We start from the raw sequence: 16,706 nt of genomic DNA, 5'->3' as shown, positions 1-16,706 counted from the left end.
TCTCCACTATGGTTTTGTGGAACACTTACATGGATGTATGACAGAAATAGAAATGAAGAAAACATTGATGTAGGTGCTAAAATTGCCAATAAATGAGGAGGCTTGCTGGCACATAAAAAGATGGCAATGAATAGAAGAAGTATCATAAATGCATGCATTTTGGAAAAGGGATATTTATCCTGTTGGAAAGATAATGAGAAATAAGAAGGATGCCCCAAGATTTCTTCAGGCCCAGAGGTACAAGGGAAAATACTGTCCCTGCTTGACAGACTGTGTGAGGAATGGGGTCCTCAAGGTATGGCCAATCCTCAGGAAACCACAAAGGTGAAGAAAATACAGAATAAACGTTGAGGATTTTGCTAAGGAGAAACTATAATTTCAAGATGGTGCTGTGGCATGATTCATGTGTACTTTTCAAGGGAAACAGAAACAACAAATTAGTCCTTGTTCTTTTCCAAACTGTGTATGATGTCCTGGACCAGAGGTAACCACATTACTTCTTTTTCTTCATGTTAAAGAGATTATTCTCTCCTCACCATTATGTAAATGAGTATAGATTCTTTAAATATATTATTTAGCTCTAGGTTCAGGATTATAAATAAACAAACAAATATATAGATCAGATTAAGAGTAAGAGGATTGTTCATCATCCAGAGATAAACGAAATGACAAGTTTTTTCTTTACATCCTTTGGGGAAGAGGTAAGCATGTTTTTAATTATATGTGAGATAGTTTTATTGGTAGGACAGGACATTGCCTATTGATCTATCTATCTATCATCTATTTATCATCTATATCTATCTATCATCTACCTATTATCTATCATCTATCTATATCTATCTATGTATCTATTACTATCTAGGTATCATCTATGTATCATCTATCTATCTATCTATCTATCTATCTATCTATCTATCATCTATCTATCTATCTATCTATGTCTGAGATGAAGTATATGTGATTTGTGTGTGTGGGTGTGTGTTTCTACTCATATACACAATCAAGAGGAGATTTTGGTCAGCTTAGTACTTTTCATCATCTTCTGACAATAGCATCTTCCTGCATGGGCAATTGCTCCTCCTTTCCCCTTATCCTCGAGACTCCTGGTAAGGCTGCCAATCATTACATGGGTACTGAGCCACTCAGGCCATATGAGATTGGCTCGGGCCAAAGTGACCTATTCTCCTGGTCACAGAGATTGGCTGGGAGATGTGCATATGATGTAAGTAATAAGGGTCACCATTTAGGGTCTATCTCTACAATTTTTATAGACAAACATTGATTTAAAAAACAGCTCTTTCTCTCTTCTGAGGTCATAATCTTGATTAATCTGAGTGAACGTGGGATATCTATAACCAGGCTCATAACTTGCCCTTCCTGATGGAAAATATCCTCATAAAGTGGGAAACACTAAAGCAAATATATAGATTTAAATGGAGCTGAAAAATGGAGAAAGTACTGGTGATATTATTCACACCCCACATATTTAAAGGTGTGTATAACCACCCACCTTTTTTGGAGATTCAGAATAATAGAAGGGAATCGTAATTTATGATAAGTGGGATTTTTGTTTAGACAACAACAACAACAACCATCAAGGAACGATGTAAAGAACAGTGGGCTAAGGGTCAGAGTGGCTGGATTCCAGTTCAGCCTCTTCAATTAACAAGAATTGATGTAAATGTGAGCAAGTCAGTCAGCCTTTCTGGCTTCCCAGTTCTCTCCTCTGTAACATGACAAAATGAGTCTTTCACTACTTTAAGATCTTTAAAGCCATAATGCACGTGTCCTAGACTCTTCTAAAGTAAGTACACTTTGAATTAAGTGTCCCGCCTACGAATACATACTTAATAATCTTTTTCTTATAACATTTTATGCTTTTTCTTCTCCTTTCCTTTTCCTTTAAGCTCTCTGTTAAAAACAAAAAGTACGATGCTGCTAGATTAATCCATTACACTGGAATGTAAATGTAATCAGTGACTAAATCAAACATGTCTCTGGTCCACAACATTTCCAAAGCAAAAACAAAATTATATATCCTTCTAATTTGAACCAGCTGAAGTAACTGCTGATTTTTACAGTTCCAATGAAATGGTGAATTGTCAGAATTGATTGTCTCTGCAGATTATAATGCTGAGCACTTAGATACAAAGAGGAACAACAGTCCCTAAACCAAATTTAGAGGTTCTTGAAATTTGGCATTGGAAACACCCTTAATGTGTCCTTTTAGTGATGTCACGACCCTTTCAATTTGTCCTTCTGACTCTTCCTAAGTTCGTGGCAATTAAGTTCGTCATCAAGGGCCAACTAGGATAAACTGTAGTGGCTGCATAGAATGTTGTGTTGAATTTTCCAGACTGTATCCAGGCTCTTGGAAGAGAAGGCTATGATAAATAAGAGGTTTCTGCAAAGGCACAATCTTCAAAAACAAGACTTTTGTGACTGTGATGGGTATGTGCCACCCAAACGCTAACCTAATCTTGTATTCCAAATGCTATTTGCCTTTTAATAGAAAAATTTCAAGTTCAATTTCTAAATGATAGGACTAAGCCTTTGATTTGTATACAACGGGCTTCCCCACTGGGTTGTACATTTTGGGATGAGGGCACTTTCTACATTATTCTTCATATGCAACCAACCATCTATTCTGCTTATTGGCCATGCCAAGACAGCATGAATTTAAATCTCCAGTGTCTTTCACAACTCCAATTTATTCCCAGCATGAAGTGCCACTTATATTGGTTTGAAATTCTATTCTAAACTTAGAACCCACGATTTCTGTGTGGGATGTAAAGTTGACAAAACACATACTTTTTCCCTAATGCAAATCCTACATGCATTGGCTTTCAGGTAGTCAGGCTGACACTGTTGGGGGCGTGTAAGACAGAAAATAACTCCTGTTAAATAAAAGGGTAAGGAGTGAGGAAAGAGGAACAGATCTATTTTGTTAAACGGAATTTTTAGAGACATAGAGCAAATGGTTCTGTTTTGCTTTGAAGGAGATTAAGAAAAAAAAAGAAAGTATTTAAAATGAGAGCGGATACATGTTAGGAGGTCAAGGAAAGTGACAATCTGCCAGTTGTGACAACATTTAATAATATTCAAATTAATTATAATATTGAAAATGGAAAACTCTGACTTCAAATGAATAATGAATAGCAAAACCAGACACAGCTCTGAGGTGAAATGTGATTTTCATGAGGATGGGAACATTTAACATTTATACAGCAGTTCATATTCTCAAAGTCATATATCAGTGACAACTGTAAAATACATCTTTAATTTGAATTGATGAAATACTCTGCAGGGGTACATTCAGATGGTTGTACCCTCCCTTCCCCAAATAAAAGGAGACAGACAGAGAGAAGGTATTTGGATAAACAGATGCTTAAAACTGCTTATAAAAATGTAAGTCAAATGCCCTCATATCCAATCTCTTGAAATGCTTTAATTCTTGGTAGGTATGTCTTTGTTATTCATTCACATAAATATTCATAGCATGTTGCACTATTCACGTGTTTAGAAGTTAAGGGTAATCCACATTCTGAATGCAAAAAGATTGATTTATAAATATGACTGTAATCCTTAGACAGTACTTAAAATAAAAGCCATTTAGATCATGCATTTTCTCTAAAGCAGTCATCTCTGCACTGTTCTTCCCATATCCTTGCATTAGTCGCAGTTTAGCTAAAACTTTTCTTGAAGACCACTCTTGCCCGGAGATTTTAGCCCAACCACCTACTTTTCTGCTCCAATATTCGTTCAGTCTATTAACACGGCTATGGAGAACTCAAAAATAGTACTATGGAGAGATTTTATTCCTAGTAGCAAGGTTTTCATAGGGTGTCACTGCCAGCCCCATGTCACTTCCAGGTTTGACCCATACAGCCTTGCAAGCCTTTCCCCATTTTGTTGGCTGGAGTGGTAATGACCAGAACAATTTTGGAAGCCATGTAAAGGTGGTGGAGGTGCCATTTTCCTGGATTTCTAAATGGCCCCATGAAGAATACCTGCTCATTACCTTGGAACACCTCCCTGAACTGTGAGCCTGATTGGAATGTAAGTTCTTATCTTGTTTAAGAGGTGTATTTCAGACGCCTGGGTGGCTCAGTCGGTTAAGCGTCCGACTTCGGCTCAGGTCATGATCTCGCGGTCCGTGAGTTTGAGCCCCGTGTTGGGCTCTGTGCTGACAGCTCAGAGCCTGGAGTCGGTTTCAGATTCCGTGTCTCTCTCTCTCTCTGACCCTCCCCTGTTCATGCCGTGTGTCTCTCTCTGTCTCAAAAATAAATAAACGTTAAAAAAATAATAAAAAGAGGTGTATTTGGACTTCATTTTGCTTTTACTTCTTTTATGACTCTAATATATGTCTGGATTTGTTCCTATAAACTATGATCTAACTTAGAAATCTAAGCCCAGCAGGCTTCTAAGAAGAACTTCGCAATTCTCAAGAAGCTGACTTTCTTTTTGCCTCTTCAGCGTTTTGAAACCTTTAGAACTCTCCTGGAGATGTCATTTTAACCGCTAGCCCTTTGTTTCTCAGCAGATGACATTGACTCCTATAGAAAATAATGCCATTGGCACAAATTCCTCTAAATCTTGCCTTTCACAACTCAAAAATTGTCCATATTTGTCCCAAACTTAATTCTTTTGATTAACTAAAAAATTTGTTTTCTCTGTAAAAGTACTCTCCACATGAACTCTAATTTTACCCTTCCATCCGTTTAAAGCTTTCTCTATATTCCTTGCCTTTTCTCTTTCCTATGTCATTAATGTTTCTTCCCTTGTTCCTATATCCCTTCCCTTAAAGAATAAACATGATCAAGTCTTTTGAACTTTAAAAAATATCTCCTGCTTTACCCTGTTTCCCCCTCTAATTGTGAATCATCTCACTCCTTTGCTTTTCATGTAAGCTTCCTTGAAGCATGATTTGGGTTCTCATTTCATTTTATGATCTCCCATTTGCCACACATTCTGTAATCTGGCTTCTATTTCTAAGGTTCCCTGAAATTATCTCAAGAAAACTGTGATGATCACTTTGTTGTGGAATCCAGTATTTCCAAATGGTAAATTTGATCATTTCATATTTTTGCCTAAAACACTTCAATGTCATTCTAAATTAGAGTTAAATCCAAATACTTTAGGATGGCTTGTAGGATACATAAGTATCTGGCTCTTCTTTATTCTCTTATTTCTTCTGTAGCTTCCTTCCAAGTACCCTTGTAACCAAATCTTACTAAAGTTTTTATTTCTATTTTTATTTTTGAGAGAGAGAGCGTGCGCACATGAGTGGGGGAGGGGCAGAGAGAGAGGGAGCCACAGAATCCCAAGCAGGCCCCAGGCTCTGAGCTGTCAGCACAGAACCCGACGCCGGGCTTGAACTCACAAACCGAGAGATCATGACCTGAGATGAAGTCACTTAACCGACCAGCCACCCAGGTGCCCCCTTACTGAAGTATTTAAAATTAATTATGTTTAAACCCTTATAGTTTTTTCTGAGCTGTTTTTCTGGGTTGTCCCTCTACTTGAGATGTATGTCCTCAATCTATTTATTTAAATAATTTCGTATACTTCAAGACCCAATGCCAGCATTTCCTTACTCTTAAAGCCTTTCCTATTGTATCAAAGCTCCTTCTCCACAGCAATGCATAGTGTTTATTCTACTAGAGAACGTTTTACATTGGTTTATAATGTTTGATGTATCTTTTTCATTCTCTTATTAGATTCTGAGCTCCTTGAGGACAAAATCCATCACTAGAACGGGGTTTAGTGCTGAGAGCAAAGAGATAATTAATATATGTATTTATTGAGCAATGGAATAACGAGTTTAAGCTATTTATAAGTAAGTTCAGAAAGTTAGTGACTCTAGTTGGTATGCAGTAATGATAAATCAGATATAACAGATTACATTGTGGATAATGCAAAAACATCAAAGTTTAAAACAAAACAAAAACAAAATAAAAACAAAAAACAAAAAACCCCAAGATGATGATGTTGTTAATTTTATCCAAATTAGCAAGCAGAAATGTTCATTTAAATTATTTTTAGAGAATAAGAAATTTGTATCTAAGAACTAGTCAGCAGATACTTTTTATAAAAAAGTTATTTATGCTTTTATAAGCAAATAAAAAGCATAAATGAAAAATCGCTTTTGAATAGCGACTAAGACTACAGACTGAAGGTCATATGTAATAGAGTGCACAGCAGAAGGCAATAATCCGAATTGTGGATTCCACAGGACCACCTACTATGGGATATGGCAGATCCTTATAAAGAGGACACTGGTAGTAGACAGAAGCCAGCAATTCAGAGAATAGAATCCCCAAGAAGGAAGGGGCATCCATTGCCTTTGTTAATTGAAGACTGAATTGACGTAGGCAAATTTCTGAGAGAATGTTTGACAATGTCAAATGTGTGTGAGGGAAGAAGCCTGATATTGGAGACTCAGCTATTCATGAGTCAGAGTTAAAGAGAGGAAAGTTTTTAATTGCACTGGAATGCCTTCCGTCATTTGAAACGAGCTGGATCACACAGTTTCTAAATAATCAGATGGTAAGCCAAACCTATGGAAAGACTTTCAACCTTTGGTTAAAGAAATGAGCACAGGCCATTTAGAGAAAATAAAGAGGACAGAACGAGATTTTCCATGACACAAATAGAAAACAAAATAATGTAAAATGAAGTGAACAGCAGTGCTGAGATGAATGAACTAATAGTTCAATTGAGACTTTTCTTGTGATTCTGAAGATTAAGTTTATCATGTGAGAGCTTCCGCGGAATTTCTAGGTCATGTGATGAGATTTCAAGGTCAGATGAAAGCAAATACCCTCAAATGGCTCCTAAATTCATATTCAGTGTTCCTAGTTTCTTCTATATTTCTTCCTTCTAAGGTTTAAAAGCCAATAGTTATTCTTTCCGTATTTAAGTTGTTTTTGCCAAGTTTTTCTTCACTTCCAAAGCTAAAAGTAAAGCGTTTCTTTTTTGTATATTCATCCTGGTAAGCTATTTGAACCGAGGCAGTCAAACAGTAGCTTGCATTTTGTTAGCTCAAATATAAAACGTTCTTACATTATGACACTCAGTCCCCTACCTCTCTCTCCCCTTTTTTTCAAAACCATTTGGTGGGTTATCTTTGTCTCTTATTAAAATGAACTTGAAAATTTAAGCTTACATAAAAGTGATACCTCTTATTTTGTCAGGATCCAAGTAAAAAGTACTTTTAACCCAATTAGGTATCCCACAGATTTACCTACGCTCTGTTTAAGAGTACAATATTGCACAAAGTTCTTTATTATTTTATTTTTATTTGTCATGAATTCATGTGTATGTTATTCACATATAAGCTGTTTGTATCCATAAATTAAGAAATAGATCTTGAGAAATAATCCTAAACTCTGCTTTCTCTCTAATATCTCTAACCCTTGAGATGGGTGACTGATAGTAAATAACTATTTACTCCTAATCTTCTCACTACTTTATAAAACACACACAAATACATTGGCACAGAACAAGATAACATAGTACAGACTTAAAGTGGTTTTGAAAAAAACTTCACTTTGCTTTATTTTATGTTTTTTTTGGTGGGAACCAAAAATCATCAAAACTTCCCCGGTTGCCTCCTGAATCTTTTTGCATCTGAAATTCAGTAAAAATATCTTATTCATAGCCAAATATAATGTATGTGTTACTGATTGTTAGTTCATGATAAGAGCTGACAGAGCAGCCAGATTTTTTTAAAACATTGCTCTAAGGAAAAATATTTTTGTCTAATAATTTGAATATTCAGCACACCTAGTGGAAATCACAACAGGCAATGCCCAGTATAATCAAATTGGAGGGGCAGCTTGGACTAAACGGAACATTTAATAGAAGAATGAACTTTCATGGTTTACCATTGACTTGTAGAGACCAGGTCAGTGAATGATGTATCGCGAACAGTTACTCCTGTTTGCAAAACTAGGATAAGTCTACCTGTGTTGACCCAGGAAGCTATTAATGAGAAGAGAGAGCCCAACGTTCAGGTCATCTTAAAAGAGCCCAATGAACTGGTAAGGTCTCTTTTAAAATGAACACCTCTTTCAAATGAAGAAAGGCAAAAAAGATGATGAAAGTCAAACACATTGTAATGTTTTATTCTTTGGATAGGTATCCTGAAGAATGCGGTCTTTGCCTTTAGAAAAATGTCAGTTGCTTGGTTTTGGAAAGCTTCAGAGAGTTCCACTTGAAACTCAAAGATAGATGTTATTAATTTCAAATAACTTGAAAGTTGTAAAAGTTTTAAAATGAGAAAGATACTGGTTTCTTAATGTCTAATAAGATTCATCAGCTCATCCAACAGATAGATTTAAAAAACTTATTATCTTGCAAACATGTATATTTGCTAGAATATGTTTTATTCCTCTTTCTCCTAGTATGTATTGCACAAAATTAGTGATTGGGAATTTAAGAGTAACATCAATCACTAGGAATTTAGTATTCTTGCTCTATATTCTTATTTCAACTTCTTATTAAGTAGGAGTTTGTAATTGTGATTTATTCTTGCTTCAAGCTAGCTACTTTTATTTAGGCCCTGACTCATGTAAATTCTTAGTGAATTGCACACAGGATTATTATTTTTTCAGTTAGGCACAATGGAAGACTGTGAAAGTGACTGACAAATGGAGATGGGAAGTGCTAAGTTTTCTTAAATTTGGAAGCACTGTGATGTTATTGAATGGAGATGCCTTTGGAGGTCAAGTGAGGACAAGTCTGCTTTTAGGCTACCCCTCCCCATTTTAGAAAGCAGGCACCAACCCTGTGCTCCAGGAAGGGGGCGAAAGAAGTTTGTGTCCTTCCACCTGCAGGTGACCTAATCTGCAAACCGTAGAGTCTGCAACAAAGACTCACCTCTGGGGGGAAAGGTACAAACTTGTAGTCAAAAGACTCCAGGCCCCATCCTGGGTATAGAATCGTTTAGAAAATTGTGAGTGTGACCTGGAATTATTTACACTTTTGTGAATTAAGATTGCTTCCTTACTTATTCTGCAAATATATGAACACTTCCTGCGTGCAAAGAATTGAGGCAGCAGATACAAAAATGTTGACGTGGAGGGTGGAGGATGTGATTTTCTATGGAAATAACTATTGTAGCTTTCTTCTGAGTCTCAAAAATTAAAACAGCATATTTGACTTTGCTTTATGATCCCTGAAGTCCCATACAAATCAAAGAGATTTTGACAACCATAGGCAGTAAGTTAAGGCTAAAAGTTGAAACTACAAACATTTATTCAGTTGAATATGAGAATAAAATAAAAGATAAGTATAGTCACCCCTTGATTATTCAAATTGGCTACAGTTTGTGATTATCAATGCCCTTTGATTCTCCTTCCCCTTTCTACCACCAACTATTGAATATTTCTTTGCTCATTAACACCTGTCTAGGAATGGGAAGGTGAAATGCTAATCAGCCCATTTGGTTAATTGTTAGCTGCTATGATCTTTTTTCTTCTATTTTCTTGGTAGGGAAAGGATGAAATCTTTTACTAAAATGTTGGCTGTGGATTTCTAAACTTTATGTCACTTTTCCTTTTTTTTTTTTTTTACTCCATAGATAAAAATTCAGATATTTTGTTTTCAGTATGAAATTAAAGAGAATATAAAAATCAAGTAATTCATCAGGTCTCACATGTTTGGAAAATCTTAATCCCCTACAAGGAAGCTTCAGGATTTAATAGTTGCAAGTTTAAGTGTGGCCCTATATAAATAACTGCACTTGCTAAGTGGATTTAGACCAATAGGGAATCACCTTGGGGAAAATGACAGAAGACTACCCTCCCCTTTGCTTCTGGTAGATGTTACAGGACCCTCCCCACACCAAATAAGGGAAGAGGAATGTTCTGAGCATGAAGGGCGCTAAGAATAAATCTGAGCTATCACAGATAAGATTACTTTCAACTCTTTATTTCATGTTTTCTGACATAGACCCCAAGATCTATAATTATCATAGGGAAACTGTGGGGGTTTAGACAGTACTTTCTAGTTTTGTTTTGTTTTGTTTTGGCCTATCTTTCTTTGGGGCTGGAGAGCTGGTGTGTGTATGTGTGTGTGTGTGTGTGTGTGTGTGTGTGTGTGTTCCACTAGAGTGCCAAAAAAAAAAAAGTGCTGAAGAGTCCTAGGGAAATGAGGCTATTTTTGTTCGAAGCTGATACTTCTGCCTGAGCCACAAGTGCAGCTTGGAAAGGGCTCAGGTTGTTTCCAGGGGGAGAACTCTGCAGAGAAGAGACAAAGTTCAACAGGACAACAAAGGAGCAGCAGAAACAGCCAGGAAAACGAAGAGCCCTCACATTTTCACACAGAACCCCCTATCAGAGTTCTCAAATCCTAAAGTATTCTGCAAAGTGCCACTTGACGGGAACTTTTCACCTGCCTTTTCCTTTCTCCAACCACCATGACGGAGATCACTGCTGAAGGTATTGCTACCATTTTCCAATAGTACCGACTAGGAAAAAAAGGTGGAAGTCGATAGTGACATTGACCGTCCATTTGTCGACTTAAATGTTGCTTTTAGATACTTTCTTAATCAATGATTCTATATAGGATTGGAGAAGTGGGTTTCGGTGCTGAGATGCTAATAGATCTGTGTGTTGGGGGAGAGAAGGGGTTTCTCTGAAATTTTGCATGTGGAAACTGTTGTGTGCTTTGCCAAAGGCCTCAGGTACCAATTGTAACCTGCCCCTCTATAAATAGCTATGGTCATGTAACATCATGGCTAATATCTAACCTTGCAAAACTTACAAGGCTCAAAAGGATAGAAGCCACAATGAACTTGAAATGTTGCATCTAATATTTAACCATGGAAGAATGATTTTGAGTACTTTTGCTTTATGATATTTTAAAATGCGGATCTTAAATTTGTTTTCCCTTTCTAATTTCAATGCATAAATGTGCACACACACGTATATAAGATTTATATACAACTTAAGATGTAAGTGCCCCCACAAAATTTGTATACATTTTACTATTGGTAGATAGTCAGAGACAAGATTTGGAAATACACAAAATATAGATAAATATGATTTTAAAATAAAGCAATTCAAATTCTGATTCTTTTCACACACTCATGTCTCTTTTGCATTTACACAAGGAACTCTATCTTTCTGTAAAAGTAAATATTTTGTTTCAGTGCTTATTCTGAAAAGGTTTATGCCCTAACTAAAACGCAATTTTTAATTATTCGACCATGGTAGCAATCATTTCACCTATATGCAAATATATAAATATATAAAAATATTTATATTTCTTAGAATAAAGGGACCCTTTAAAACAACTAAAGCATTTTAAATACAGACACAATCCAGTTCTAGTTGGGGTAAAAATCTAAGAGGTGGATCTAAAATTTGCTTCTGACAGCTGTAAGAAAATCAGACAGGTGGTGCTCTCATCAGCTTCCAAGTTGAATGCTGTTCTGGTTTGTTTTTAATTAGACAACTGAAAAATAGAACGTGTGGTTTTGGCTCTTCACATAGACGTTAGTATGGACACACAGTGATTTCAGAGTTGGAGATTTTTCAGTCAATATTTATAAGAAGAAATGTCTTACTTGTATATTCCACTGAGAAATTTAGTCTGGTACCCCAAATTAATAAAAACAATTACTGAGAGGTTTCTGTTTATCAGGTATTTTTCTCAAGACTTTGTATTTACTTATTTAAACCTCATGCAATTCAATTAAGTCGGCATTATTATCTCCATTTTGCAGAAATAGAAACTAAAACTCAGATGTTCAGTGACTTGCTCAAGACTATGGCATTGCCAAGATTAGAAGCCAGCTCCCTTAGATCTAGTTTGTGTTTCTTCTTTTTTATAAAAGGATATCAGGTTTACTCTTTACCAATTTTAGTTCAGAATTTGCTAACTAAATATAAATAGCAATTTTTCCTATTCTTTAGATATTCTGTATCATGTGGCCTTTAGTTTGTCTTAAAGAGAACTATCTATAACAACTTCTTGCTTCACCCTGCACAAGCTATTAAGATACCTATGGGGCGCCTGGGTGGCTCAGTCGGTTAAGCATCCAACTGCAGCTCAGGTCATGATCTCACGGTCTGTGAGTTTGAGCCCCATGTCAGGGTCTGTGCTGACAGCTCAGAGCATGGAACCTGCTTTGGATTCTGTGTTTCCCTCTCTCTCTGCCCCTCCCCCACTCATGCTCTCTCTCTGTCTCTCTCAAAAATAAACATTAAAAAACATAAGAGACTCTTAAAACTGAAAACAAACTGAGGGTTGATGCGGGGTGGGAGAGAGGGGAGGGTGGGTGATGGGTATTGAGGAGGGCACCTGTGGGGATGAACACTGGGTGTTGTATGGAAACCATTTTGGCAATAAATTTCATATTAAAAAAAATTAAAAAGATACCTGTGAATGTGTTTCCCTCCCTATATATGGGATGTGCACATCCAGCTGATTCAGGAGGTCACTTGACCAAAACATTTTTGGTTTGCCTGTGGATGATCTTTGCAGACCTTTGCACTTGATTCATAACTTTTTTTTTTTAATGTGAGAATTCTTAATTATTAAGTAGAACTTTTGTTTCTGTCTTCTCCATGTGGAGCATCTAAAGGATTTTCAAAAGACTGCCTGGAGTCTCCCATAAAAGTAGTTGAATTAGTAATAAATTAAAGTGTAAAAACACCATCTAGTGATGGTCATTTTCCTCTCCTTACCCCCTGCAGTTCATAGGATCTATGTCATTTGAACACCACTGATGTACTTTTTTTTCTTTTCTAGAATGATTTATTAATCATATTTCTCAAATAAAAATTAGACTGTCAACTCAAATAGCTGAATTTTTAAGTTTGACACTTCAGTCCTTCTCTGTGGTTATCCAGAGTTTCCTGCACACTTCTCTCCTACACACTTTTCATTTTGTCCTCATGAGTCACACTTTTTTGGGCCCTGGCCACAATAGGCTTCTTTTAGTCTTTCATAGGAGGTGTGCTTTTGTGCAGAACTTTGGTACACATTCTTCCCTTAGTCTGGAATAGTCTTTCGACTCATCTGCTGTATTTCTTTTGTCCCCACTTTTGGGCACATTTCTAAAATGTAAGTACTGTACCAGTAGTCGAGGGCATCTACTGATTACTCTTCCCATCCATTTATCACAAAGCAAGCAAACACCATATAGCACTTATGAAGGTTAGAGCTAGCGTAGCCCCTTGGAGAGCTCTAGTCCACTGGCCTGACCTCAATTTTTGGAAAACTGAGGCTCATACAGATTATACCACTCTCCTATGGTCATTGATAATTAGAGGAAGTCTGAAGATAAAATTCATGTCTCCTATGGCTTATATCAATGCTTATTCAACTATAATGCAGGTCATGTGGATAAACCTTAAGTTTTACTAAGAACCTTAGTAAGAACCTTCATTAACCTTTTATTAAGAACCTTATTAACTGAAGAGTGTTACGCTAAGTGAAATAAGTCATACAGAGAAAGAGAGATACCATATGTTTTCACTTTTATGTGGATCCTGAGAAACTTAACAGAAGACCATGGGGGAGGGGAAGGAAAAAAAAAAAGTTAGAGAGGGAGGGAGCCAAACCATAAAAGACTCTTAAAAACTGAGAACAATCTGAGGGTTGATGGGGAGTGGGAGGGAGGGAGGGTGGGGGATGGGCATTGAGGAGGGCACCTGTTGGGATGAGCACTGGGTGTTATATGGAAACCAATCTGACAATACATTTCATATTAAAAAAAAAGGAACCTTATTAAGAACCTTTATTAAGAACTTTTGTTAAGAACCTTAAGTTCTTTACATAGATTTTCACTGCATGGTCCAAGTTGGATTACTTCATCTGACGGAATGAAGTAATGCTTTTGTGTTTCAGGTACAGAGCAATAGACGAAGTAGAACTAGACCAAAGTTGAAAGCCAAAGGATTTTAGGGAAACAGCATCTTTGATTCTGGCCATGATGAATTAATAAATATAATTATAATAATATTTCACATTTTTAGAAGACCTTATATGTCAAGCAATGTATGAAGTTTGTTATGTGATCACTGATTCCTCAATTTAACTGAGATAGATATTTTTACTATTGCTATTTATAGAATAAGAACCTGAAGTTTAGAGAGGTTAGGAATTCACCTGAATTTATACAGCTGTATATAGTGTAGCTAGGATTCACATGCAGATCTCTAACCTGAGACATGCTGAATACTTCTCCTTGGTGTGTGAGACTGTTAGCCTAGTGTGGTTTCAGAGGCTGATGGGGGCCTACGCTAGGCCCTTATTCTACTATGGCCCATGCTAGGTTGATCAGGTATAATCAGGCCACAGACTGAATCAAACTCAAAGAGTGCCAGGGCTTAGGACTATAAATAGCCTCTACCTTCTTTCCAGAGGCCTAGTTATTCCTAGATAAGTGCCAGAGTTAGCGCCCCTATGAGTCTCATTGTGAATTTTCAACCACCAATTTCAGCATTTGACAGCATATAGCATTATGTAAAACTACCTTTTGAGTACTTTTAATAATGAAGTATAATTAATTCTTCTTTTAAAGTATAGTTAATTCTTCATAGCTTTTTTGAAAACATAGAAACCTTTTTAAAAGTTGATGAAATATGTTTTCAAATTGCCAGGTAACTAATATACAAATTATGCATTACTATAATATTTATATAACTGTGTTCTCTGGGTCCAAGGACCTTTAAAACATAGGAAAGTGCAAATTTTTATGTAATAGACTCAAGTTGGTAGAGATCCTATTTGTAATTAACTTACAATTTACTAGAATGCTTAGTTAAGGGAAATTCTGTAAAAAAAAGTTAGAAGTTATGTCAAACTCTCAACTTCAATTATATAATTTCAGGATTCAGGAGACGGTTTGTTGTACTAAGTAGGGGATTGTTTCCTCTCTTTTAGCTCAACCATGTTTTACTGCTTCTGTAACAAACCTGTGAGAGGATTTGATGTTCAAAATTTAGAGCGAAAATAGTAATTTATTTTGCACAATGCACTGCTTCAACAGATTCTATAGCACCTCAGTGGCAATTGTCATTCTCAAGAAAAGAGGTCAAGAATTCACAACCGGACTAATTAACTATGCACACAAGTTATGTCACTTAGAGCAATAGATGGTGAAATTACAAGTAGGAGGAGATCTAGATTATATATTTGTGTTTATCTTGCCAAATCAAGAGTGGCATTTTGGCCCAAGTAGAGATGACTTGGGTTGGGAGGTGGAGGAAGAGGATGAAGTACTAGGTTCAACACCTAATGACTTCCAAATTATGTTCTCCTGTTCAAAAAAAGCGATATACCACATATAGAATGTCTACACAACATATAGAATTTTTAGTTCTAGGAAAACATTTAAATTTTTTTGATGTTTATTTTTGAAGGAGAGAGAGACAGCATGAGGGGGAGGGGCAGAGAGAGGGAGACACAGAATCCGAAACAAGCTCCAGGCTCTGAGCTGTCAGCACAGAGCCCGACGAGGGGCTCGAACCCATAAACCACTAGATGATGACCTGAGCCGAAGTCGGAGGCCCAACCGACTGAGCCACCCAGGCGCCCCCAGGAACACATTTTAATATTGACATTGACAAGAGAATATATTTGGAGGAGGATCATGATCATAACAGGCACAGTTACATGAAAAGACTTTTGCACATGTTGTTTAAAGTGTAGATTGGCGGGGAGGAAACAATGCAAAAATCAATAGATAAAAAGTCTGGAAGCCACAGAAAGGCAAACTCTTGGGAATATATAAGGCAAAACCTAACCAACCATTAAAATGAGAGCTAGAACTAACTCTTCAGATTGAAAACCAATAACAATAACAAAAACAAAAACAAAACCCAGAATAAAGAGAAACAAAAGAAAAGCCGTGAATGGAACACCGTCTCTAATTATCAAGTAATAGATGGATGAGGAGTATGCTAAAAACTACACCATAGCAGGCAGTCAGCAAAATCCAGGCTATGGGAACCTCTGCAGTACAAACAACAAAATTCCTTCACATAAGTTACTACAAACAAAAAGAGATGTCAAGGAAACCTATAAAACCAAATGTGAAAATAAAGCAACCCATCATAATGTGTATAATTAATGGATCATGATTCAAACAACCTTAAAAATTTTCAATTAAATAATTGGAAACTCCCCACACTTTGAATGTTTGATGGTAGTGATGATGACCTTGTCTTTAGGGATGACCATATTGTGGTATGTTTTAAAACTTCTTATATTATTTGGAGATACATACTCAAATATATATGAATGAGATGATGCAATGTTTGAAACTTCCTTTTAAATAATATTCCACAGAGGAATTTCAATGGGCTGTGTGTGGCATAAGATTGACCATGACTTGATTATATCGAGGCTGATGATGGGTTCATTATAACAATCTGTTTTGTGAATATTCAAGTTTTTCCTTAATAAAGAGCTAGGGGGAATAAAAGAACAGAGCTGGTGTATTTAGTAAATACTTTTAGTAACAATTTACTTTTTGTTATATACATGGGTCAATGAATCCATTGACCACCAAATTTATTTGTAAGTGCAAATTACTGTCTAAATTAACAGTCTGCTGTCATTGAAATGGAAACCAAATATGCTTGTATTAGACAGAGGGGTCCAGACATGTGTATTACATTTGTAATAGCAGAAAAGGAAACAATGCTTTTTAAATATATCTGTTATGATGTGGGAATTTGGAGGTT

At 36.4% G+C, this 16,706-nt stretch overlaps 1 protein-coding gene across 1 annotated transcript in view; it reads left to right on the top strand.

Annotated features, from left to right (window-relative positions):
* Nucleotides 1-10,119: 10,119 nt before the first annotated feature.
* Nucleotides 10,120-16,706, top strand: part of TRDN (triadin) — a 395,011-nt gene continuing 388,424 nt past the window's right edge. Inside the window, exon 1 of the mRNA XM_043592239.1 lies at nt 10,120-10,445. Within this exon, the coding sequence (XP_043448174.1) occupies nt 10,424-10,445 (22 nt within the window). The 5' untranslated portion in view covers nt 10,120-10,423. The remainder of the gene's footprint in view (nt 10,446-16,706) is intronic.

Source organism: Prionailurus bengalensis, chromosome B2 (assembly GCF_016509475.1).
Source record: "Prionailurus bengalensis isolate Pbe53 chromosome B2, Fcat_Pben_1.1_paternal_pri, whole genome shotgun sequence".
NCBI lineage: Eukaryota > Metazoa > Chordata > Mammalia > Carnivora > Felidae > Prionailurus > Prionailurus bengalensis.
This window is presented reverse-complemented; position numbering and strand designations above follow the sequence as displayed.